This window comes from Gorilla gorilla, chromosome 20, assembly GCF_029281585.2.
Source record: "Gorilla gorilla gorilla isolate KB3781 chromosome 20, NHGRI_mGorGor1-v2.1_pri, whole genome shotgun sequence".
Lineage (NCBI taxonomy): Eukaryota > Metazoa > Chordata > Mammalia > Primates > Hominidae > Gorilla > Gorilla gorilla.
In genome coordinates this window covers 68,607,819-68,634,715 of record NC_073244.2, presented here as the reverse complement: position 1 = coordinate 68,634,715, position 26,897 = coordinate 68,607,819, and the positions used below count along the sequence as shown (strand labels likewise).

At 40.8% G+C, this 26,897-nt stretch overlaps 1 protein-coding gene across 4 annotated transcripts; it reads right to left on the bottom strand.

Moving 5' to 3' along the window:
* ZNF471 (zinc finger protein 471) lies at positions 1–26,897 on the bottom strand. Of its 4 annotated transcripts, none has more exons than XM_031004556.3 (5): positions 19,532–26,897; positions 18,899–18,986; positions 13,794–13,920; positions 11,619–11,714; positions 1–5,891 (listed from the first exon to the last, which is right to left on the bottom strand). In XM_031004556.3, exons 2-5 carry the CDS (start codon positions 18,929–18,931, stop codon positions 4,267–4,269), a joined length of 1,881 nt encoding a protein of 626 aa, XP_030860416.1. In that variant the 5' UTR covers positions 18,932–18,986; positions 19,532–26,897; the 3' UTR covers positions 1–4,266. The 4 variants fall into 4 exon arrangements, with proteins under 4 accessions (XP_030860416.1, XP_055226688.1, XP_063557744.1 ...); XM_055370713.2 differs by having other exon boundaries at positions 19,582–26,897; XM_063701674.1 differs by having other exon boundaries at positions 19,605–26,897.

Sequence of the window (26,897 nt, the reverse complement as noted above, 5' to 3'; positions counted from 1 at the left end):
TGCATTTTTTAAACTTTATAAAGTTTATGTAGTCAATAACGATGTCATCATGTTAGTCATGAAATTACATCTCAGTTCATAAACTGCAAGACATCTTTGAGTAGAGATCCATCTCATTTTCCATAACTACACAGTGATCTACTAAACTGATTTTCTGTAACTTAAGTAACCCATAACTTTACTAGTACTAAACATTTTTTCCAAATTTTTCACAATTCTGCAACACATTTGCTTATGCATCTATATTTCTGCACTTGTGCTTTTTAAGAACATAACTGACTAGGTGTAGAATTGTGGCAAAGGGTAATTATATTCAAAATGCTGACAGGTAACACCACATTGCCCTCTAAAATGGCTTTCCTCTAATTTACCCTCTCAATATATGAAAATACGGTTTCTCACATCTGCGACAATACTGGATATTATCCTAACTTCACATTCACATAAAATTTCTGCTGGTTTGTGTTGGTGGGGATGAGGACTTTTACAATCTGCACTTATCTGATTATTAGTGAGGTTGAGAAATTCTTCTATTTAACCATTTTCATTTCTTCATCCAATAAATTTTGTTGACATGCTCTGCAAGACTGTGCACCTTATCCTTGCTGCTTTCCAACAGCCCTTTTTCAAGGGCTATATCCTTTCTAATGTATGTTTAAGATATCTCTCAGCCTGTCATATGCCTTTTAACTTTGCATACAGTATCTTACACCATGAAAAAGGTTTAAATCTTCTACACAGTCCTGTCATTCTCTCTTCATGGCTTCTGGACCCTGTCCTGCTTACCAAAGACTTCCTGAACCTTAAGGCACAGAAATACTCTACATTCTCCTCTACCATCTTAACAGTATTTCCTCTTACGTCTGTAATGAGTATAGAATGAACTTCTGTGTAAGGAGTCAAATGGGATGCTGACTTTACTTCTAGTTGGACAACTGTCAAAGACATTTAATTTCCCCCAATGATACATCGAAAATGCTTTTCAAATACAAAACACCCATGGATACGACCTTCTACAAAACCTCCCTTCTGATTCCTGCCTAATTAACACTCAACATGAATTTCAGAACTGTCAATGTAAAAGTAACTTACAGGATTACAATATTGAAACATTCATATAGGATCATGTTATGGATCTCCATTTATTCACAGCCTCTGTTCTCCATCAGCAGAGGCTAATAATTTCCTTTTGTATATAACTAAGTAAACTCACCTATAATTTCATTTCTTTCCCCTTGGTTTGATATCAGAGTTGACTTAGCCTCATGAAAGAAGTGGAACATTTTAAGTGGTTTTATTTAAAAATATACTCCAGAACAACTTTACTGGTGGAACAAGTTTACTTGGAAGGTTAGAATAAATCTGTGAACCCACATGTTGAAATAGAACTATATTATTCAATTTCTCTTTCTTCAGTTAAACATTAGTGATTTTTTTTTACTTGACTAAATAAAGTTTTGTATATATTCTCCACAGGAATTCTAATTCTTTTGTTCGTTTTATCCAGAGCTATATAGCCACTTCTTAAAACATGTTCTATGTATCAAGTCATAATTAATTTCCTCACCAACAAGGGAACACAGCCTTAATCATGAGACAGCCGCTGTGATGTTTTATTATAATATTAAATGTTAAGCATACTACATGTGCTAATCACCATCTACCTTAAGATACTGTTTTAAGTCAGGCTGGTTGCCTGTAATTGCAGCCACTTGAGAATGACATGGGAGGGTCACTTGAGCACAGGAGTTTGAGACCACCCTGGGCAACATAGAAAGACACCATTTAAAACTTTTTTTAGCTTAAAAAAAGATACTGTTTTGGTTCCAAAATTTTTATGACTGCCATACTGCTTTCAAGAATACACTGTTTAAAAATAATTTACATCAACTCTGAAGAATACTTATCTAACATTTACTAAGCACTTAGTATGAGTTGGTCATTTTGCTAAGCACTTTATGTACATCAAGTATTTTAACTAGAGTTTTAAGAGTAACTTAATTTGCATTTTTGAAAGGTCACTGTGGCTGTAATGTTAACTCGAAAGGGACAAAAGAGGATGAAGTTTTAGAATTCACAGGTATGCAACCCATTGAATGTGAGGACTTTTTTGCTTATCAGAGGTGGTGTATCACTAAAACTATGCACGGACTTTTTTTTTCTTAGCTCATCAGCTATTGTTAATGTTAGTGTATTGTATGTGTGGCACAAGACAATTTTTCTTCTTCCAATGTGGCCCAGGGAAGACAAAAGGTTGGACATCTGTGTAATGATTGAAATAGTCCAGGTGAAATGACTGTGTTTTGGACTGGGGAACCAAAAGAAGTGGATAAATTCCAAAAATATTTAGCAGATATATCCACAGGACTTGGTGATGTAGTGGGTGAGGAAGAGCTGGCTGCCTGAAATGAACTCACTGATGAGCAAGGTGTGCATCTTGTCTGAGGACATTTGCACATTCTTTACATTGTTAAGACCTCTCTGCAGTATGAATTCTTCCATGTAAAGCATTCAATCTGGCTGAAGGTTTTTCTTCTGTATGCTTCACGAAGTTCTCATGCTGTGTTTTTCAGCTCCATCAGGTCATTTATGTTCTTCTCTAAACTGGTTATTCTAGTTAGCAATTCCTCTAACCTTTTTTCAAGGTTCTTAGCGTCCTTGCATTGGGTTAGAACATGCTCCTTTAGCTCAGAGGAGTTTGTTATTTCCCACCTTCTGAAGCCTACTTCTCTCAATTTGTCAAACTCATTCTCTATCCAGTTTTGTTCCCTTGCCGGCAAGGAGTTGTGATCCTTTGGAGGAGAAGAGGCATTCTGGTTTCTGGAATTTTCAGGCTTTTTGCACTGGTTTCTCCTCATCTTCGTGAATTTATCTACCTTTGGTCTTTGATGCTGGTGACCTTCAGATGGGGTTTCTGTGTGGATGTCCTTTGTTGATGTTGATTATATTCCTGTTAGTTTTCCTTCTAACAGTGAGGTCCCTCGGCTGCAGGTCTGCTGGAGTTTGCTGGAGGTCCACTCCAGACCCTGTCTGCCTGGGTATCACCAGTGGAGGCTGCAGAACAGCAAAGATTGCTGCCTGTTCCTTCCTCTGGAAGCTTTGTCCCAGAGGGGCACCCACCAGATGCCAGCCAGAGCTCTCTTGTATGAGGTGTCTGTGGACCCCTGCTGGGAGGTGTCTCCCCGTCAGGAGGCATGGGGGTCAGGGACCCACTTGAGGAGGCAGTCTGTCCCTTAGCAGAGCTCAAGCGCTGTGCTGGAAGAACTGCTGCTCTCTTCAGAGCTGGCAGGCAGGAATGTTTAAGTCTGCTGAAGCTGTGCCCACAGCCACCCCTTTCCCCCACGTGCTTTGTCCCAGGGAGATGAGGGTTTTATCTGCACTTTTTTCAAAGATGCGCTGCCCAGAGAGGAGGAATCTAGAGAGGCAGTCTGGCTACAGAGGCTTTGCTGAGCTATGGAGGGCTCTGCTCAGCTGGAACTTCCCCATGGCTTTGTTTATGCTGTGAGGGGAAAACCACCCATTCAAGCTTTGGTAATGGTTGGCGCCCTTCCCCCCACCAAGCTTGATCATCCCAGGTTGACTTTAGACTGCTGTGCTGGCAGCGAGAATTCCAAGCCAGTGGATCTTAGCTTGCTGGGCTCAGGGGGCATGGGAACCACTTGGCTCTCCGGCTTCAGCCCCTTAACAAGGGAGTAAGCGGTTCTGTTTCACTGGCATTCCAGGTGCCACTGGGCTATCAAAAAAACTCCTACAGCTAGCTCGGTGCCTGCCCGAATGGCCACCCAGTTTTGTGCTTGAAACCCAGGGCCTTGGTGGCATAGGCACCCAAGGGAATCTCCTGGTCTGTGGGTTGCGAAGACCATGGGAAAAGCGTAGTATCTGCACCGGAGTGCACCATTCCTCATGGCACAGTCCCTCATGGCTTCCCTTGGCTAGGGGAGGGAGATCCCCGACTCCTTGCACTTCCCAGGTGAGGTTATGCCCCACCCTGCTTTAGCTCACCCTCCGTGGGCTGCACCCACTGTCTAACCAGTCCCAATGAGATGAGCCAGATACCTCAGCTGGAAATACAGAAAGCACCCACCTTCTGCGTTGATCTCACTGGGAACTGCAGATCAGAGCTGTTCCTATTCGGCTATCTTGCCAGCCTCCTGGCTGAAGGTTTTTCTACATTTCTTATATTTATGTTTTTTATCCAGTGGGACATCTCTGATTAACAGTAGGGGATTGATGATAACTAAAGGCTTGGCCACATGCACTACATTCTTAAGGTTCTTCTCCAGTATGACTTCTTTGATGACAAATTAAGGATAACTTTCTTCTGAACGCCTTCCCACATTCAAAACACTGATAGGGCCTTTGGCCAGTGTGGAGTCTTTGATGCTGAGCACAGGATGAGCTATCACTAAAAGCCTTTCCACATTCAGTACATTTATAGGGTTTCTCTCCAGTATGAATTCTTTGATGTTGAGTAAGATTGGAAGTTTGGCTGAAGGCTTTCCCGCATTCATTACACTCATAAGGTTTCTCTCCTGTATGAGTTTTCTGATGTTGGGCAAGGTGTGATCTCTGTTTGAAAGCATTTCCACATTCAATACATTCATAAGGCTTCTCTCCAGTATGAATTCTCTGATGAGTAGCCAGCTGTGAACTGATTCTAAAAGCTTTTCCACATTCTTTACATTCATAGGGTTTTTCACCAGTATGAATTCTCAAATGACTAACAAGGTGTACATTCTGCCTAAAGGCTTTCCCACATTCCTTGCATTCATACGGTTTCTCTCCAGAATGTACTCTTTGATGCTGAGTGAGTGATGCATGATGGCTAAAATCTTTCCCACATATATCACATTCATAAGGTTTCTCTCCTGTATGAATTCTCTGATGTACAGTACGGGATGAACCAGAGCTGAAGGTTTTTCCACACACATCACATTTGTAAGGTTTCTCTCCTGTATGAATTCTCCTATGCAGAATAAGTCCTATGTGAACACTGAAGGCTTTCCCACAATCAATGCAATTAAAAGGCTTCTCTCCAGTATGATAACTCCTCCAGTGACGAATAAAAGATGTGTTATACCTAAAAGCCTTCCCACACTCAATACATTCATAGGGTCTTTTGCCAGTGTGACATCTCTGATGTCGAGCAAAAGACGAGCCATCACTGAAGGCTTTGCCACATTCTTTACATTCATAGGGTTTCTCTCCAGTATGAATTCTCTGATGCTGAGCAAGGTGTGCAGGCTGTCTGAAGGCTTTTCTGCATTCCTTACATTTATATGGTTTTTCTCCAGTATGAATTCTTTGATGCTGAATAAGGTGTTCACTTTGTTTGAAGGCTTTCCTACATTCTTTACATTCAAAGAGTTTCTCTCCAGTATGTGTTCTGTGATGTTGAGCAAGGTGTTGCCTTTGCTTGAAGGCTTTTCCACATTCCTCACATGCATATGGTTTTTCACCAGTATGAATTCTAAAATGAACAGTAAGGGATGAGCTATGGGTGAAGGTTTTGTCACATTCATTACATTTAAAAAGCTTCTTTCCTACATAGACTTTCTTGTGTTTTATTACCATAGAGTTTTTGGAGAAGCTTTTTTTATCTGATGTGTGATTATAAATATTCTCTTCTATGTTTTCCAGATGGATACATTTCCCAAATTTAGTATATTTGAATTCTGTTTCCTTAGTGATGGTTTCTTTATGAGTGATTATTTCTTTCTTGCTAAACATCTCATGACTTCCCATCTGCTTCTCAAAAAGGTCTTCCCATTTCCAATTTTCTTCAAAAGTGGAACACTCAAGTCCATAGCCTGTAATTCCCTCCATGCATGCATCATCATACATGAACTGCTTCAGAGGTAATTCCTGTGTCACATATATAGATTCCCAATCTGAAAGATATAAAAAAAAGTGAATGTTCCCTTTATCATGGGCTACAACAAAGGAGACATTGTGAAAAAGGTAATTTAAAAATATTTAATAAATCTCACAAAACCTGTTATGTACAGGCATGTCAACTGGAAAACATGCAGGGAGACCCCAAGAAAGACAGCTCATGAAGGAACATGGGAGAGGTGACTAAGAAAGCGAAATGGGCAAAGTGTAGTGGTTTAGGCCTATAATCCCAGCACTTTAGGAGGCTGAGGTGGATTGCTTGAGCCCAGGAGTTCAAGACCAGCCTGGGCAACATGGCAAAACACCATCTCTGCAAAAAACACAAAAATTAGTCAAGCATGGTGGTACATGCCTATAGTCCCAGTTACTCAGGAGGCTGAGGTCAGAGGATCACTTGAGCCCAGGAGGTTGAGACTGCAGTGAGCCATGATTGCCCTACTGCACTCCAGCTTAGGCAACAGAGCAAGACCCTGTCTCAAAACAAAAACAAAAACAAAAAACAAAAACAAAAACCTCAATGTAGGATGAAATCCTAGAGAAGTAGTCTGCAATGGTAATATTTCATGCCTGTGTTGACCTAACAGACTATAAATTAAGCTCTCTTCATCTACTCTCTTCCACTTGTAATTGGTTTTCATATACAGTTATGTTAACTTTGTTTAAATACCAATATCGTATCACTACTGCTGCTGAAAAGTCTCTAGAGATCTCCAGTAACCATATACCCTATGGCTTGTGATTATCTTAGGATTTAGGTGAAATCCTACGGTTATCTTTTCATAATGTGAAAATGGTGTTCCTATGAAGTCATCCACATGTTTCAATACAGCAAACTCTTCAATTCTCAGAGTTCCCTGAACTTTAATCTGCATATTAAGAGATTTTACCTTTCATCTTACTTTCAACAGCCTGGTAAAATTATCACCTCTTAGACCATCTTTTTATTAAAAAAAAAAAAAAGAGGGTTTCACTCAGTTGTCCGGGCTGGAGTGCAGTGGCATGATCATGGCTCACTAACTCCTGGGCTTAAGCAATCTTCCCACCTTGTCTTGAGTAGCTAGGATTACAGGTGTGAGCCACTGCACCCAGCACCTTAAGCCACTGCTTAACAGGGTTTTACCATTTCCCCTTTTGAAGAAATGAATTTTATAATGATATGTAGGTTGATATAACTACTATTAATCACATTCTTATTTACTACCACGAGTAACTTTCTTAACTCCTGACCTAGAATATAAGTTTACAGAAGGAATAAATGTGCTTTAAAAATTATTGCAACATCAGCCAGGTGCAATGGCTCATGCCTGTAATCCCAGCACTTTGGGAGGCCAAGGCGGGTATGTCACCTGAGGTCAGAAGTTAGAGACCAGCCTGGCCAATGTGGTGTAACCCTGTCTCTACTAAAAACACAAAATTAGCGGGGCATGGTGTCACCTGCCTGTAATCCCAGCTACCTGGGAGGCTAAAGCAGGAGAACTGCTTGAACTCAGGAGGCATAGGTTGCAGTGAGCCAAGACTGTGCCATTGCACTCCAGCCTGGGTGACAAGAATGAAACTCCATCTCAAAAAAAAAAAAAAGACAAAAAGAAAAAATATATTGCTACATCACTTACCATAGATAGAAGAAATCTGGGCATATATACAAAGTTATCAGTAAAATATAAAGAAATTTGTATTGAAGAGATGATACTGAGGGAAAACCTGAGGGAAAAGGTGGTTTCAAGAAAAGGCAAAGGAAGTGCTTTCCTTTTCTATGTCATCCATAGCAAATCATCGACTAATCCAATATTTCCTAAGCAATTATACATTATGCACTAAGATTTGTGATATCAAAGTAATGAAGGAATTGTTCTTGAAAAGTTTAGAGAGTAATTTAGGAAGACAAGACCAACAAAAAAAGTTTTGAGAAGATAATACAAAACATAATCAAGTGTGAGATAAAGATTAAATTGTTATAAAAGTTCAGAGATGGGAGAGATCAAATCCACTAGAGCAGTCAAGAAAGGTTTTGAGGTATTAACATGCTTTGTAGTCCAGGTCTTCATGGTATCAGGAATATCCAGTGTCTTGAATAACTTGGGTTGCTATAACAAAATAGTCTTGTGTCACTTAATGATGGAGAAATGCTCTGAGAAATGCATCATTACGGATGGGCAATTACAGAGCGTACTTATACAAACCTCGACGGTGTAGCCTACTGCACACTTAGGCTATATGGCCTACTGCTCCTGGTCTACAAGCCTGTATGACATGTTACCACTGAATACTATAGGCAACTGAAGCACAATGGTATTTTTGTATCTAAACGTATACAAACATAAAGAAGGTACAGTAAAGTATGCTATGAGGACATTTTATATATATTTTTTGAGACAGGGTCCCCTCTGTCATCAGGCTGGAGTACAATGGCATGATCACGGCTCACTGCATCCTCAAACTCCTGGGCTCAAGTGATCCTCCTGCCTTAGCTTCCTGAGTAGCTGGGAGTACTAAGTGCATGCCACCATGCCCAGCTAATTTTTTATTTTTAGTAGGGATGAGGTCTTGCTGTTGCCCAGGCTGGTCTGGAACTCCTCCTGAAGCAATCCTCCCACCTCAGCCTCTCAAAGTGCTGCGATTATAGGTGTGAGCTACCATGCCGAGCAATAGAAGAGTTTTTTTTTTTTTTTTGAGAGAGAGTCTCGCTCTGTTGCCCAGGCTGGAGTGCAGTGGCGCAATCTCGGCTCACTGCAAGTTCTGCCTCCCGGGTTCATGCCATTCTCCTGCCTCAGCCTCTCGAGTAGCTGGGACTACAGGCACATGCCACCACGCCCAGCTAATTTTTTTGTATTTTTAATAGAGACGGGGTTTCACCATGTTAGCCAGGATGGTCTCAATCTCCTGACCTCGTGATCTGCCTGCCTCGGCCCCCCAAAGTGCTGGGATTATGGGCATGAGCCACCATGCCTAGCCAGAAGAGATTTTTTTAAAGTTATACCTGTATAGGGCAGCTCCATCATAATCTTGTGTGACTGTCTTATATGCAGTCCATAATGGATAGATATATTGTTTATGTGGCCCATGACTGTACCACATAGTGGGTAGCTTATTGATGTGGTTTGGCTGTGTCCCCACACAAATCTCATCTTGAATTGTAGTAATACCCACATGTCAAGGGTGGGGCCAGGTGGAGATAATTCAATCATGGGGGCAGTTTCCCCCATACTGTTCACTGGCAGTGAATAAGTCTCACGAGATCTGATGGTTTTGTAAATGGGAGTCCCCCTGCACAAGCTCTCTCCTGACTGCCACCATGTAAGAAGTGACTTTGCTCCTCCTTTGCTTTCTGCCATGACTGTCAGGGCTCCCCAGCCATGTGGCACTAAAAGTCAATTAAACCTCTTTCCTTTATAAACTACCCAGTCTCAGGTATGTCTTTATTAGCAGCTTGAGAACAGACTAATACACTTACAAACAACACTTATAACTAAACAGACTAATACACTTATAAAAAATTAGCCGGCCATGGCTAATTTATTTCTCACAGATCTGCAGACTGGGAAATCCAAGATCAAGGCCCACAGCATGGGCTGGCTTTCTCACAGATGGTGCCTTCTTCCTGTTTCCTCACACAGTGGAAGGGGCAAGGAAGCTCCTTTGGGCCTTTTATAAAGGTAATAATCCCACTCATGAGCCCTCATGACCTAATCACCTCCCAAGGTCCCCACCTACCACCAGCACTCTAGAGAAGATGATTTCAACATGAATTTCAGAGGCACACAAACATTCAGACCAGGGCACCCATGCTTCAAGAATTGAGGCAATGTGGGGTTAATGAACTAATCACCTATAATTTTTCCTACGTAGACAGACTGAAGAGAACAATACTAGAAAAAGACACAGAAAGCTGAGTCCATCATCTCCTGTTTCCTCACATTTTACTTTTTTGTCACATGAAGATTGTCTTCAACTCCAATTTCCTACAGAGAGCCATGGTTGTTCCTCATTTCCTGGCCTTTTTTAACAGACACTAAGATATCTTCTGCATACAATAATACTTATATCTACACATTGACTCAGCATCCCACCAGACTTATAGCTTCTTCCTTTTCCCTTCTTCCACTTGTTCTTCACAGGGCCAATTATCAGGAAAGTTCTTTTCTGTTTCTCTATTTGAGGCAGATGGCATCTTCATACAAAACCAAAGTATAAAGTGCATCCAAGCAGGGTCTATTTCCCTTCTGATGTGTGGGTATAGTCATCCCTCCTTATCCACAGTGGATACATTTCAAGACCCAGTGGATGCCAGAAACCTGGAATGATACTGAACCCTATATTCATTACACACAACAGATCTGAAAAGCTAGACAAGACTAAGAGACTAAAAGGCAGGTAGGGCATACAGCATGGATGTGCTAGACAAAGGGATGATTCATGATCTGGGCAGGACAGAACAGAAAGGTGCAAGACTTCGTCATACAACTCAGAATGGTGCACAATTTAAAACATATAAATTGTTTACTTCTGGAATTTTCCATTTAATATTTTTGGACAGTGGTGGACTGTGGGTAACAAACTGCAGAAGGCAAAACCTTGAATAGGGGGACTATTGTATTTGGAGGACACGGGAAATTTAGGATCCAAATTATTCCAAAAGATCAAACACTGTTACAGAAGGGAAAGGAGAATGCTTTAAGCCATAATTGTAAGGGCATATATTGATATGCCCTTTTCTTTTGGAACTTTAATTTCAGTGGGAGAGGCAGAATATAAGCATTAAACATAAGCAAGTTAATTGTAGGCTTTCCTGAGTGTTAGAAAGAAAATAAACAGTGGCTTGGTGGACAGTTATTGGGTTGGGATGGGGAAATGTTCATCACATAAGGTGGTTAGGGAAGGCCTCTGATGAGATGATTTTTTAGCTCTGATTTGATATTCAGGATAGACAGACCCCAGGAGAGGAACATTCTGGGTAGAGGAAACAGGAAGTGCATATGCCTGAGTCAGTAAAAAGCTTGGTGAGTTCAGAAAAGTTGACCCTAATATGACATTTGTAAAACACAGGTGGAGCAGGCAAAAGAATGATACTGCCTGTGACTCAGAGGCAATCAGATTTGGAATTACCTCTGGAGCCATCTAGTCTCCCAAGGCTCTTGAGAGACTCAGTAGCTTGGTATACCTGTAACTCGGTTGAAACATACCCTGGGTATCTCACATAATTTAGCAAACTCTGGACTAAAGTATAATGAAAAAGCTAAAAAGTAATAAAGAATGAGGTTATAGAAGTAGGAAGGAGCTGATCAGGAAGAGGCTAACAGGGTTTAGATTTTTCCTATCTGCTACAGGAAAGGGATGAAAGAGCAGCAGGGTACATTATAATTTGTAAGCAGTACCTAATTCAAGAGTTAAGAAAAGATTTAAGAAACATAGAAGTTTATATAAGTCTGTATGGCAAAGCAAAAGACGGGATGGTAAGGAGCTGGATAATGATTTTTGCAAAACAAAAATCTTAGAGATTTAAGATTCTCTAATCTCTACAGAATATTAGTTCTTAGAGAGAAGACAGTCAAGTGGAAGAGAAGACATTTGAGGGGCCCATGTGAAGCATAAAGTTTCAGTTTTCTCTCCAGGCCTGTAAGGCCTATGAAGAGTTTCTGAGATGCATAAGTGAGAAGGTATCACCTCTAAAAATGGCTGAGCCATTATGTCAAAAAGATTCCCCTCTCTGGTTCTTCCACACTCACCTGAGAATGGGCTTCTTGTCATCTCACTCGTCATCTCCCAAGGCTCTCTCCCTTGCTCCAATAAGGAGATCACATATGGCTTAGAAATGCAAAGACCTACATATAAAAAAAAGACATGAAAATTGGTCATGTTTTGGGTTATTTCAGAACTAAAAGCCAGTACCTTAATTCTGGTGGAATGATATAGTAGGAATACTAGATAAGAGATAAAGCACATCTGAAGGACAGACTACATAAAACTCTGGAATAGCCTAGTAAGACTGCTAACAGTTAACTCTGTGAACTATTTTATGAGGGGCTTGAGGGCAGAAATTTAGCCCAACATTTTCTGAATATTATCACACAGTAGTAAATGAGGTATTCTAAAAGGTCCCTAGAAACAGTTTGAAGTTTTGAGATAATTGCCTGCTTTAGAAAAAAATCAATACTCTTTAGGGGAATATGACAGAATCCAGAGGCTCTACAATGTTTTATTTACAGTATACATGATAAAATTCAAAATTACTTGACATAAGAAAAGGAAAAAGTGAATCATGCCCATTAGAAAAAGCAAGCGATAGACACTCACATTGCAATAACGAAAAAGAAATAGCACGATTTTAAAACAGCTATTATTATATCAATACTTAAGAATATAAAGGCAAATATGCTTGAAATAAATGTACACACAGGATATCTCAGAAACGAAACTACAAGAAGAACCAAATAAATATTATATAATTTAACAAATATAACATCTGAAACTTAAAAATTCACTAGATGCACCTAACCAAACATTGAGGGTAAGGATAGAGTCAGGGAATTTGACTAGGAATCAACAGAAATTATCCAATGTGAGCTGGGCACAGTGGCTTACGCCTGTAATCCCAGCACTTTGGGATGCTGAGGTAGGCAGATCACCTGAGGTCAGGAGTTCAAGACCAACCTGAGCAACATAGTGAAACCCTGTCTCTATTAAAAATACAAAAATTAGGTCGGGCGCAGTAGCTCACACCTGTAATCCCAGCACTTTGGGAGGCTGAGGCGGGCAGATCACGAGGTCAGGAGATCAAGACCATCCTGGCTAACATGGTGAAACCCCATCTCTACTAAAAAAATACAAAAAAATTAGGCAGGTGTGGTGGCGGGCACCTGTAGTCCCAGCTACTCAGGAGGCTGAGGCAGGAGAATGGCGTGAACCCAGCAGGCGGAGCTTGTAGTGAGCCGAGATGGTGCCACTGCCCTCCAGCCTGGGCGACAGAGCGAGACTACGTCTCAAAAAAAAAAAAAAAAAATTAGCTGGGTGTGGTGGTGGGTGCCTGTAATCCAGCTACTTGGGAGGCTAAGGCAGGAGAATTGCTTGAACCTGGGAGGTGGTGGGCCAAGATTGCACCACTGCCCTCCAGCTTGGGCAACAGAGCAAGACTGTCTCAAAAAAAAAAAAAAAAAAAAAGAGAGCGAGAGAAAAATTAAAATTAAAACAGAACAAAGATTTTTAAAAGTGAAACAATCCTTAGTTACCTAGGGCACAATATCAAACAATCTAACATAGGTGTAACTGAAGTCCAAAACAGAAAAGAACAGAAAAAAAGATTTGAAGAAATAATGGCTAAAAATTTCCCAAATTTGGTTTAAGATATAAATTTAGTTTCAAGAAGCTCAATGAACCACAAGCATAATCAAAAGGGCTTCTAGAGAACAGAAAGCTAATCTAGCCAATGGGGTGGCCCCAGTGCTTAGAAGAAAGGTCCATAGGAATTTCCCTAACAGTAAGTGATCTGAAGCCATTTTCAGTTTGTGTCTTCAGTTTGTTACTTAATACAAAGATACAGATTTTAAAAGTGATATTCTGAATTTATAGTAATCTAGCTATATATTCTTTGTGAACCTTGTTGTTGTCTAGTGGTGATAGTAATTCTGTAGGAGAGAGAGAACAAGGAAACTGAGGAGACTGGTGAGATTCACATTGTGTCTTGTGTTCCCAATTGCCTTAAGGGTGTATGCATGGAATATTTGATATTCTCCAAATTCACGAACTCTAAATCTCAAGTTTTCTTCAGTCCCTCAATATCCTCTGTTTCTCAGATTCCATCCCCAAATTCCATTCTGACCTACATATAATAAAAGCAAATTTAATAATATATAGACAAAAAAGTTCCTTAAAGGTAGATTATGCAGGAGGGAAAAGATCCTCACCAAGTGATACCAGGCTCTGATAGTTCTCCAACATCATACTCCTGTATAAACGCTTCTGAGCAGGGTTCATCCATTGCCATTCTTCCTGGGAAAAATCTATTGCCACATCCTTGAATGTCACTAAGTCCTGAAGTGACAAATATATTCTTAACCAACCAATGCTCATGTCCAAAGATAACTCTGAGTTGATCCAAAGTGTCTCTACTTTAGGTGAGAAATACTTCATAGAAGAGAAAAAACATAAATAGGAAGATCCAAGCCAAAACAGTACTTATGGAAGTGTTTAACTGCACTGGGTACAATGGGGCCAATCGATTCCGAACATAGGGAAATATGGGTGCATAACTACAAGGCAGTGAAGACGGCTTCAAGGGAGAACACACACCTGTGTTGAATCTTCAAAAGCATAAAAGGAATATCTAAATTGATATTTTTCAAATGATACTCCATGGGATCCAAGTTTTATTGGCAGGGGCTGGAGAAAGGCATTGAACTAATGTAGCTGATTTTTTTTCTTAAATAATAAAAACATGTTTAAGAATGCAATTTTCTTAGGTCTGCATCAGTGAATACTGTGTTTTCCACCCACGGTTGGTAGAACCCACAGTTGCAGAACAAAATGAAATTGAAATTATAACTTTTAAATATTCTTAGAGAAAAATTAATGACCAGTTATAATCACCAGCAGCTTGTAAGAAATTTTAAAAGTTATTGTGGGCATTTTTCACCTTCAGATTTACTTCTGTTGAAAATGAATATCTTCTTAATCTTAGTGCCTGATTTGCAAAGTTATCAAAAATATAACTAAAGACAAGGTTATGAGCACATTTTAATTCGCTTTAAACAGTAATCTCTGTATCGTGTCTTTGTTCTAAAGATTAGTGTTTAAAAGCAAATTTTAAACAGATATTCAATGTATGGGACTTTAGAAGATATACATACCTTTAGGAAAATGTTTAATATATTTTTCACATAAAAGAATTACAAAATTGTTTACATTTCTCTGTGTACTCACAGTTTTACTGAATTCTAGTTTTCACCTTCTAGTGAGTTGAGAACTAAGAACCATCATTTCACATATTATTATAAAATGAGATGTATTCCTCAATGCAAGCAAAAGGTGCTCACATTCTTTCCGATATTTAGGATAATTTTGCTGACTATTAAGGACAGAGGAGCTTTGGCTGTTCCCACAGAAAAAACTGCTTTTGATCCTGGTACTTATGGTTAATAATCTAGTATATATACTACCAGAATTTTACCAATATCTATAGAATAACTTTACATATATGTTTGCATGTATATGTAGTGATTTTTTTAACTGATAATGCTATAACCAATGAAGTAAATCCCAATGGATAGCATCTGAAGAGCTTGTAATTCTTTTTTCTTTTTAAGGAAAAAACCATTCATTGCAAGGTATCAGATAATTTATGAAATTTCCAGGAGGATTAATACTGAGTAAGTGACTAAATTAAGACTAAATAAATAAATGAGGAAAATAGGCAAATATCTCATTTAGAAGATCTTTCAAATGATTTGTGTTTGCCCTTAAGGAGGTAGAACATAATTTCCCACTTCTGGAGTGTAGGTTGTGCATAGTGACTTCCTTATAAACAGTACAGTATGGAAAAGTGAGGGAAAAAAGAGTAACCTTATTATAGAGAAACCTGACAAACACTACCTGAAAGTTAATTAAGTTAACATCTATTAACATCAACAGTAATAAATCATGTTTACAGTGTGCACCCCTGATTTGATGTGATGAAAAAGGAACTTTACCTCTGCAGTCTTCCTCCCCAAAACACAGTACCCTAGTCTAATCATGAAAAAACATCAGATTTGAGACATTCTACAAAATAACTGAGTATTCCTCAAAGCTGACAAGGTCATCAATAAGCAAAGTATGAAAAACTATCACAGCTAAGAGGAGTCTTAAGAAATATGACTATTAAATGTAATGTAATTTCCTAGATAGAATCCTGGCACAGAAAAAAAACATTAGATAAAACCTAAGAAAGCCTGGCCGGGTGCAGTGTCTTACACTTATAATCCCAGCACTTTGGGAGGCCAAGGCCGGTGGATCACTTGAGGCCAAGAGCTCAAGACCAGCCTACATAGCATGGCAAGGACAACACGGCAAAACCCCACCTCTACTAAAAATACAAAAATTGGCTGTGCATGGTGGTGCATGCCTATAATCCCAGCTACTCGAGTGGCCGAGGCACGAGAATTGCTTGAACTGGAGAGGCAGGTTATAGTGTGCTATGATCCTGCCACTGCACTCCAGCCTGGGTGACAGAGTGAAACTCTGTCTCAAAAAAAAAAAAAAAAAAAAAATTAAAAAGTTAAAACAATGAAAGAAAATCTAAACTAAGCACGGACTTTAGTTACTAATAACATATCAATATTGGTTCATTAATTTTAACAAAAGTACCACACTAATGTAAAATATTACTAGGGGAAGCTTGGTGTGGTGTAAGATTTCTCTATACTATCTCTGCAATTTTTCTACAAATCTAAAACTATTCTAAAAAATAAAATTTATTTTTTAAGTAGACCTTCTCAAGAGGAGGACATCAAAGCTTCAAACTATCTTTTAAAAATATATAAAGTCTAGCACTAAACCCAAAATGAGGCATTTAAGACAAAAAACAAGATAATTTTCAAAACATCAGAAAATAGAAACACATAAGAGATCCAGATAATGGAATTATCCAACAAGGATACCAAAATATTATGATAATTTTTTTTTTTTTTTTTTTGAGACGGAGTCTCGCTCTGTCGCCCAGGCTGGAGTGCAGTGGCGCGATCTCGGCTCACTGCAAGCTCCGCCTCCTGGGTTCACGCCATTCTCCTGCCTCAGCCTCCCGAGTAGCTGGGACTACAGGCGCCCGCCACCACGCCCGGCTAATTTTTTTAGTATTTTTAGTAGAGACGGGGTTTCACCGTGTTAGCCAGGATGGTCTCGATCTCCTGACCTCGTGATCCACCCGCCTCGGCCTCCCAAAGTGCTGGGATTACAGGCGTGAGCCACCACGCCCGGCCTATGATAATATTTTTAAGGAGCTAAAAGGAAAGGTAGTGAATTCAGGAAGAAAATAGAAAATTACATAAAACAATTAAATAGAAATTCTAGAACTAAGTATGCAATAACAGAAGTTAAGAATTCCATTATGGGCTTAACAGGAGATTAGAGAATTAAAGAGAGAATTAAAGCATAAGTGACATATAAAACAGCGTCAATTATGTATATAATTGTAATCTTAGAAAAAGAGGAAAGTTTCAGAATATTTGTGGTTGAAAAATTTCCAAATTGATGAAAGACACCAACCTACCCTGAACACTGACTTAAAACAAAAATAGTGAATAATGTTTACAGTCTATCAAATAAGCATGTGTGTGTGCATTTCAGGTGGTGGGGTTAATGGACTGCATCTTTATCATCTATAGTAGTAGGTTACTGGATCATTTCTAAAACTAAAATAATCAAGAAATAGTGTATGGAACATTATTCAGGAGTATGAGGTTAAATATCAAAACTAAAGACAGTAAGTTGTATTGTGGAGATCCCAACTTACTTCTATAGGGCAAATTGGAGGGGACTAATTCTGTTGTGTATGGTGCTTGTGACCTCAGGCAGAATTTTAATGACAACATGAGGCACACAAACTCTAAAAGGTCTGTATCTTTGGAAAATTATGTTAGGTAACTCACAAAATGGTTTTAATGCTGAGGAAGACACAGATGCCCAGTATCCATGTAAGTATTTTTTAATATCTCATGAACTCTGACAGCTCAAGAAAAAAAAGCAGTGTTTCAAAATTAATTTAATGTAACTTTCCATATGAAGCATATAAATTAATTAAGCATTAATTATGGACATCTGACACTCATGTATGTCATGAAAACACATTTTCCACTTAGAAAAAATGTGAGGAGGGGAATTTCACAGTGGGAGAATTAAGGATTCCTTTTTATACATTGTTTCTTATACATGTGCAATATAATATTTAAAAATTAAAAGATTAAAAGCAGAAATTCAAGTAAAACTGAGTGTAGTACAGCAACAGAACCAAATACACACAGGAATTTAGTGCATGATATAGGTGGCATTTCAAATTAGTGAGAATGAGATGAATAATTCAATTAATGCCATTGTGCCAACTTGAAAAAATAAATCTCTGCCTCACTTATTATAAATTATACATTTAATGTAAAAATTTAATGTAAATTAAATGTAAAAATCTAATGTAAATTAAATTTAACATAAAAAGTTAATGTAATTTCAGCCCTACCATGATAGAAAACCACAAAAATCAAGTCTAAGCTTACCAGAAACTTAACTGTGAAGGATAAAACAAATCTTAGAAGAAAAATAGGACCTAAAGGTAGACAAAAATTTCATCAACAAGACACGAAAAATCATTAACTTTGAAGGGAAGAAAGTATTTTTGTATACACACAAAGGCATAACATAGCTCTGAATGAGATACATGGTGAGAATAACTTCTTAAAATAACTGGGAGTTAAGGGTGAAATTTGTTTGTAAATTTTGTACCATGTGAACATCTCACCTATTTAAATTTATAAAATTTGCAAAAATTAAGTAGAATAAGATTTTTCAGGTGAACGAATGAGGTTGGTAATTCATACTTAAAATGTAAAGAAAAACTTTTAAAGAATTTATCTTAAGGACATAATTAGAGATTTGGACAAAACTTCAGGTAGAGGAATAATTCCTGATGCATTCTATATATAGGAAATGCACTGCATGCACATTTAACCTGGAGCCCAACTCACTAGTACTAACATATCCACATGTATATTCCACACAACATAAATCAAGTCTTTTCACAAGAGTCAACACTAAATTTAAAATGTACACAAGGTGGGAAGAGGAATCTCAGAGGGACCTCCAAGACTTTTTATACTAAGCTATTACTCACTCATTAGGTAATTAGAGTTAAAGACAGTGGCCCCTGAGAGAAGTGGGAACTAGGCTCCTGGACTGTTAATCAGGGAATTTTCAAAAGAAAAGAAGCATTACAAAGTCCTAAACAGCAAGACTGCCTTTCATGAAGAGAAAGAAAATATCCACTAACCTGGGGCATGACTTTTACTACTTCAACATTCATTTTTGCCTTCTCTTCTGGTCTTTCTCTTGAAGAACAGTGTCTTGGGAGGGCAAGGCTGAAAGAAGGGAAAGGTTAGAGAGAGATGAGGCCAGAGATGCTGCACTCCCAGAATCACTAGCCTAAAACTGTCTTCTTCTTCCCAGCTTTGGTTGATCCCATAACTGGGTATGAGCAAACTATGGCCACTGAAGGGCTATAACTCGTAACGGGTTTTTTTTTTTTTTCGTGCTTGAGGTCCTAAATTTAATCTTTTTCAAAGAGCTACCTTCCCATTCAGATGCATTAGGTACTCTGCATAGATTAGATTATCTCGCTTTATTTTTCAAATAATCCTATAAAATAGTCATTTCCTCCATTTTACAGGTAAAGGTGGAGTCATTCTCTTCTTGGGTCTCTGCTTCATGCTTTGAAAGTCTACTGTTTGAAAATCTGGCTCCTTTCTGGGCCAGATGGATGGGGTTTTTGGGAAAAAAAAAAAAAAAGAAAAAAGGAAAATCTGACTCCCAAACGCCACCAGAGGCCAGGGTTATCCTCCTTCTTCACTCAATCCCCACCACTGCATCCCTGACCCACCCCCGGGCAATGTTTCACTTTCCTCACCCTGAAACGATGGAACCTTTAGCACTCAATTCTGCCACTTTCACTCTCACCTCTGTCCCAGCCCCTTGATTACCCTCCTGTCACACAGAAGTGAGGGTGTCTCCTGCTTCAGTTAGGAGCTTCAGTCACCCCAGCTTTTGCTTCTTACTGAAACCCTTGGACTGGGGACAGGAATTCTATTCCACATTTCCTATCCCGGCAACACACAATTCCAAACAGCCACACTCATAAAGAATCCAATCCTATCAATCTTCCAAGTAGTCTCTCCATACACAGCAGTCATACAGGGCCACAATTACGGGTATACAGGGTGACATAGAAACACTAACACAGGTTTCGTGGTCACACGGAGGACACAATCACAAGCACCCCAAAACAAGCACATATACACAGTCACATTTCCATTGTCTGAGGACATGAATATAAGCACACGTGGTGATTCACCAACACCTTCACACATACCCCCAATCTTACTTCTCTCACACACACAGCTCACTGTCCCTTATCTCTGTCTCACTCACACATGCATGCTTCACAACCTCACAGAGGTTATATTTGTAAAGCCTTTTGGATAGCACACCATGGTTCACATAGTTTCTTTCTCACCCATTTTGGTCTCTCACACAACCACATCACTAGTCTTTCTCTCTCTCTTTCACACATATAAACATGATGGTCTCTCATACATACACATTCAATGGTATCTTTCAAAGAGGCCTCAGTTACTCAAATGCTCCAGTGTCTCACACAGATACACAAACACACTCTGATCTCTCATATTCCAACTGCTTTATCTCATGCACACAAAATACATACTGGTCGCTCTCACTCCAATCTTTTTCATACTGTGATACACCCTCTCACAACCTACTAGTCCAGACAGAGACATACTCTCGTCTCTCACATACCCATTGGTCTCTCACACACTCACACCAACATACCCCAGTCTCTCCCAATCACTGAACTCTCAGTCTAGTCTCTTGCTTTTACTCAGACACACACATGATCTTTCTCAGACTCCAGGGAGCCTCATACTTGTTCATCTTTCACACAGGCACATCTATTTCTCTCACACATTGATATACCCTGGTCTCACACTCTGGATTCTCACAATCCAGTCCCTGATAACACACTCAGGTGACAAAGAGGAAAAACAAACTGTTTCTCCTACTCTACTCACACAACACAAAACAGTTCTAAGACCAGATGTGTGGGGGTCTACACACACACACACACACACACCAGGCAAGCAATAAGTTCTTCAGTGAATACCAGGTGGGTGACCTCTAGGGCAACCCAATTCTGACACTATCTACCTGGAGACAGCATAAGATCCCACAGGTTGAGGGCTCAGCCCTACAAAATTGCTCCCCACTTCCAATGCCAGTTGCAAACCCCAGGTTGTTTTACTTGTGCTTCTGACTAGCTATAAATCGGGGTTCCTATGACCCCCTCCTTGCGTTCAATTAATTTGCTAGGGCAGCTCACAGAACTTAGGGAAACACGTTTGTAATAATAAAGGATATTATAAAGGATGCAGGTGAAGAAATGCATATGACAAGGTTATATAGGAAGGGGCTCATCCTACAGGAACCTCCAGTGTTCAGCTATCTGGAAGTTTGATGAACCCAGTCCTTTTGGGTTTTTATGGAAGCTTCATAATGTAGGCATGACTGGTTAAATCACTGACCACTGATGATCAGTTTAACCTGTGGCTCCCTTTCCTTTCCCTGGAGATTGAGGATGGGGCAGGTAATCCCAACCCTCTAATCCTGCCTAGATTGTTCCGGTGACCAGCCCTTACCGTGATCAACCTACAGGCTTCCAGCCCACCAATCATTAGCATGCAAAAAGACACTTAATACTTTGGAGATTCCAAGCATCTTAGAAGTCGTAAGCCAGGAAACATAACTTTGTCCTATACTTTGATCGCCTCCCTCTCTCTCACAAACTCATAACAACATACCCTAGTCTCACTCTTTGGACTCTCACAGTTTAGTCTCTTTCTCTCTCTCATACACACACACCAGCCTCTCAAGGAGCCTCACATAATGACTGGTCTTTCACACACAGCCACATGCTCATCTCTCTCACACTCACTGGTCTCACGCTATGTTGTCTCTCACACAGGAACACACCCTGGTCTCACACTCTGGTCTCTCTCAGTCTGTCAGACACACATAACACGGCCTCACACACTGACGGGTCTTTCACCCAAAACACCCATTTCTCACACTCACTGGTCTCCCTTTCACACATTAACACACCACAGTCTCACACTCTGTCTCGCATACATGGTGATTCTTCTCTCTCTCGAACACACACCGGCCTCTCATTGAGCCTCACACACCGACCGACCGGCCTTTCACACACAGGCACACGCCCATCTCTCACACTCACTGGTCTCTCACACTTCATCCAGCCCGTCTCACTCTCTCACACGAATACATCCTGGTCTCACGCTCTGGACACCTGGTCTGTTACACACTTACACACCCACACACCTCGCAACCTCTCACTGAGCTTCACACGCTCTCTTTCAAATGCAGGCACATCCCTATCTCTCTCACACTCACTGGTCTCTCACACTGGCCCGTCTCGCTCTGTCACACACGAACATACCCTGGTCTCACACTGGACTCTCGGTCTGTCACACACACACACACACAGAAACCGCACCCTCTCACGGAGCCTCACACTCTGACCGATCTTTTACACACAGGCACACCCCCATCTCTCCCACAGCTCACTCCAGTGGTCCCGCCGCCCCAAGCCGCCCCGAACGCCCAGCAGCCCCGAGCCGCGGCCTCCGCCCCGCAGACTCGAGTACGCGCGCCGCGCTGGCCTCTGGGAAATGTAGTCGTCCTGGGGACAGAGGACGCGGCTGGGCCTTCGCGACCCGCGTCGGAGCCGCCCGCCTCGCCTGCCCTTCCTGGCCCAGCCCTCGAGCTCGGACTCCCAAACCACCCAAAACAAACCCCCGGCCTCGTCTGGCACCCAGACGCTCTCATCCGAAGGACTCCGTGAGTCGACGCTGGAACCCCCATCGCGCAGGCGCCAGCCTCTCTCCAGGGGTCGGACGAGAGGGGCGGAGACAAGGCGTGGCCTAGTGTTGAGGGGCTTGTCCTCGGGCTGCTGAGGGAGTGAGAGGGACCTTAGAGCAGAGCGGGCGGTGCCTGCGCAGTGCGTGATTGTGCGAGCCGGGCGTGGCCCAGGGTTCCGGCGGGTAAGAGCAGGAGTGTGCGCAGGCGCAAAGATTGCGCGCTCTCCCCCTCTCCTCGCCTAGAGACCAGAAGCTTCCCTAGTTACTAGTTCCTGGGGCCTGGGAGGGAAACGCGCGACGGCTGAGCCTTCGGTGTGAGTACGCGTGGGGCTTTGTGACGCTGTCTGTGCCTCTGTGATCGCGATGTCATTCGGAGCGCGGCCTTCTGTGCCAGTCTGTGGGAGTGTCATTATCTTTCTGTGTTAAGCTTATTTTGGAATAAGACAGCGACGAGGATCCCCGACCGTGTTGTGACTCTGGCAAATTAATACCTCTTTCAGCTGCAAATGGGAATGTCACTGATCAGAGGCAGTGAATAACACGACGTTTTTGGAACCAATCTGCTAGGCTTGAACCGCGTTCCGCCCCTTAACAAAATGGAAATGGTCCCCGTTTTAAGGGACTAGCCCTGACTAGGAGAACTGTAGAATAGTATTGGAAGGTGAGACAAATAAGGAAAAGCAATTCAGGGGGATACAGCAGAGAAAAAAAAAATCCCTGCCCTCTTATTGTGTAATTCACTTTGAAGCGGAGAGAGACAAGCCACAAATTCATGAGTTAGATAAACAGTCTGGTGAACAGTAAAAAGGGCTATGGAGAAATATAACTCAGAGAAGGTTGTATCGTATACATTTTTTCTATTGTCTCTTATAATGTCTTAACATGTCAAAAAAACCTGTCTGCAGCAGACACCAGCCAGGTGACCGCTACTCCAATTCAATTCTGACGCTAGCTGGAAAACATCAGATCCTACAGGTTAGACGGCTCAGTCCCACAAGACTGTCCCCCACTTCCCATGCCAATTCCAAACTCCAGACTGTTGTACCTGTGTTTCTGAGAGATGTGCTATAAATTGGGGCTCCCACAGCCGGCTCCTTGGGTTCCATTAGTTTATGCTAGAGCAGCTCACAGAACTCGGGGAAACATTTATGTTTACTGGTTTATTATAAAAGATATTTTAAAGGATACAAACAGCCAGATGAAGAGACATGTAGGGCAAGGTCCGAGAGAATCCCTAGTGCAGGAACTTCTGTGCCCGTGGAGTTGGGGTGCACCACCCTCCCAGCACGAGGATGCGTTTTTGTCTACCTTCTTGGAAGCCGCTTGAACTCAGGCCTTTTCGGTTTTCAAGGTTTCATTATGTAGATGTGATAGATTAAATCATTGGCCACTGGTGATCAACTTAATTTTCAGCCTCTCTCTTTTCCCAGAAGTAGAGGGTGGAGCTGTGAGTTCCAGTCCTCTGAGCACATGGCTGGTTCCTCTGGCAACTAGCCACCACTCCCCCCAAATATTGGGATTATCTTGAGAGTTTCCAAAAATCACCTCATTAACATAAACTCATGTGTGGTTGAAATACTGTCTTTCACCTTTATGGCTCTGGAGCTGTTCTGGAGCTTTTTCAGGAACCAGGAACAAAAGGCCAGATATTTTAACAAAAGATACTTTATTGCTGTAGTCACTTAGGAAATTAAAAGGGCTGTAGGAACTGAGAGCCATGAACTGTACCTTTCTTTCTAACTCCACATTCAGTGATGTCATATTGGTAGACTGAAATCCACCAGAAGGGGACTATTTACAGTATGGAAATACAGTCTACGTCGCTAAAGGATGGAGATACATTCTGAGAAATGGGTTCTTAGGCAATTTCCTAAGAACCTTGTTGTGCAAACATCATAGAGTGTACTTACACAAACCTAGATAGTGTAGCCTACTACACACCCACACTCACTCAGACTGGGACAACTTAGACATACCAGTTAACTTACTGTGCACATCTTTGGGATGTGGGAGGAATCTGGAGTACCCAGAGAAAACCCATGGAGACATGGTGAGACTAGTCAGATTGCATTAGGACCCACCCTAACGACCTCATTTCAACTTAATTAACTCTGTAAAAATCCTATCTCCAAATACAGTCACATTCTGAGGTACTGGGAGTTAGGACTTCAACATACAAAATTTGGGGCAGACAAAATTCAACCAGTAACAAGAGATTATTTTGATTCTTCTGTCCTCATTCATCCCACCAAGGAAGTAAGGGGTATTTCCATTATCATACTATATATTAAATTATCATTACATTACATATATAATGTTTTATCTAATTTTTACTTTATATATACCACATTTTTGTTCATGGGCCATCAAAGGTATTATCTCACGTAATTCTTGTAAAAATAAAATTGAATAACTAACTTTACAGTTGAAGATTTAAACAATAAGGGACTTTTTCCAAAGCCACACATCTAATAAGTTTCAAAGGTATTACTCTAATTCAAGTTTCTTCTTTCCAAATTCAGAACTCTTTCCATCCTGTAACAGTGCACTATTTTTAAGCTTAATTCCTTTCTGAAGAATATCAAATTTAACAACAGTGCTGGTGACCAGGTGAATTTGGATTACAAAATAATTTCTAGGACAGAATATGATATTCTCAACTTTTGGAACTTCAGGTGAGAGCTGACCAGTTTTCCCCACAGGCTCCATGTGGTCAACGTTATTTGTTTAGAATTGGAAATGGCCTTGTATGACACTGGATCCAACTTATCCTAGCTTGGGGTCAGCTTTATTAATTCAAACAAACTCTTTTTTGTTTGTTTTGAGAAAATGCAAAGTTTGTTTAATCTCTTCAGGTTTCACAACCAGTGGTAGCATAGTGAGTTTATTCACGCCATCATGTTGAATTTTATAAAAGAATCTTACTTATGGTTGACTGCTAACATCTACTTGCTTAGTCCCTGAGATTTGCTTATATGGGATAGAGTAGGAATTCCTACAAAAATAAAGAGAGGTCTGAAAGATAAAATTCCTGGAGTAGCACTGAGTCGGAGTCCCTGGCAGAATCCCAACAAACTCACAGTTCCTGATTTACAGCCCAGGGATTCTTAAACAGTGGTGCCCAAGTGTAGTAACATCATTTGATTGTCCAAACATTAGTTAGCCTCTTCCCTGCCTTATATTATAATGTTCTTCAGGGCAGAAATGACCCGTGTCTTGTCCTCTGTTCCTTCTACAGTGTCTAAGTAGATGTCAAGCACATAGTGGGTTATCAATACATTTTGTTAAATGAATGAATTAAAGGACAAGCTATAGCCAAAACTTTAATGGGAGTTTGATGTTTTTTGCCTTTTGCAAGAATCTTGAAGCAAGAAGAATGGATACATTTATTCTTATTATCTCTCTTTTTCATTTAAGATTGTTTACCTAGTGAGAAATCCCAGAGATGTAGTAACTTTTGGTTATTATTTCTGGAGAATAATGAGGATGGTCAAAAATACGGAGTCATTTAAATAATATTTGGAATGGTTTCTTCAAGGATATGGTGAGTCTGACTCTAAATATGGGTTCTTGGCCAGGTGCAGTGGCTCACACCTGTAATCCTAGCACTTTGGGAGGTCGAGCTGGGAGGACTGCTTCAGCTCAGGAGTTTGAGACTGGCCTGGGCAAAATGGTAAGACCTCGTCTCTTCTAAAAATCAAAAAAATTAGCTGGACATGCTGGCCCATGCCTGCAGTCCCAGCTGCTCAGGTGGCTGAAGTGGGAGGATTGCTAGAGCCCAGGAATTCAAGGTTGCAGTGAGCCATAGTCACACCACTGCACTCCAGCCCGGGCAACAGAGCAAGACCCTGTCTCAAAAAAAAATGGATTCTTCCAGGTGCAGTGGCTCACGCCTGTAATCCCAGCACTTTGGGAGGCTGAGGCAGGAGAATCACCTGAGGTCGGGAGTTCAAGACCAGCCTGACCAACATGGAGAAACCCTGTCTCTACTAAAAATACAAAATTAGCCAGGCGTGGTGGCTCATGCCTGTAATCCCAGCTATGGGAGGCTGAGGCGGGAGAATCGCTTGAATCTGGGAGGCGGAGGTTGTGGTGAGCTGAGATCACGCCACTGAACTCCAGCCTGGGCAGCAAGAGCAAAACTCTGTCTCAAAAAAAAAAAAGGATTCTTGAAAGGGGTAGTGGAGTTTCTGCACCTCAACAGGTATTACAATCTCACAGTTTAAATGAATGTTGCCATCTAAACTTCTAAGTGTTGTTAAATATCCGATACCTCCAGTTAGCAACAGAAGCTCAGTCAACGTGCTTTGTCCATACAAATTA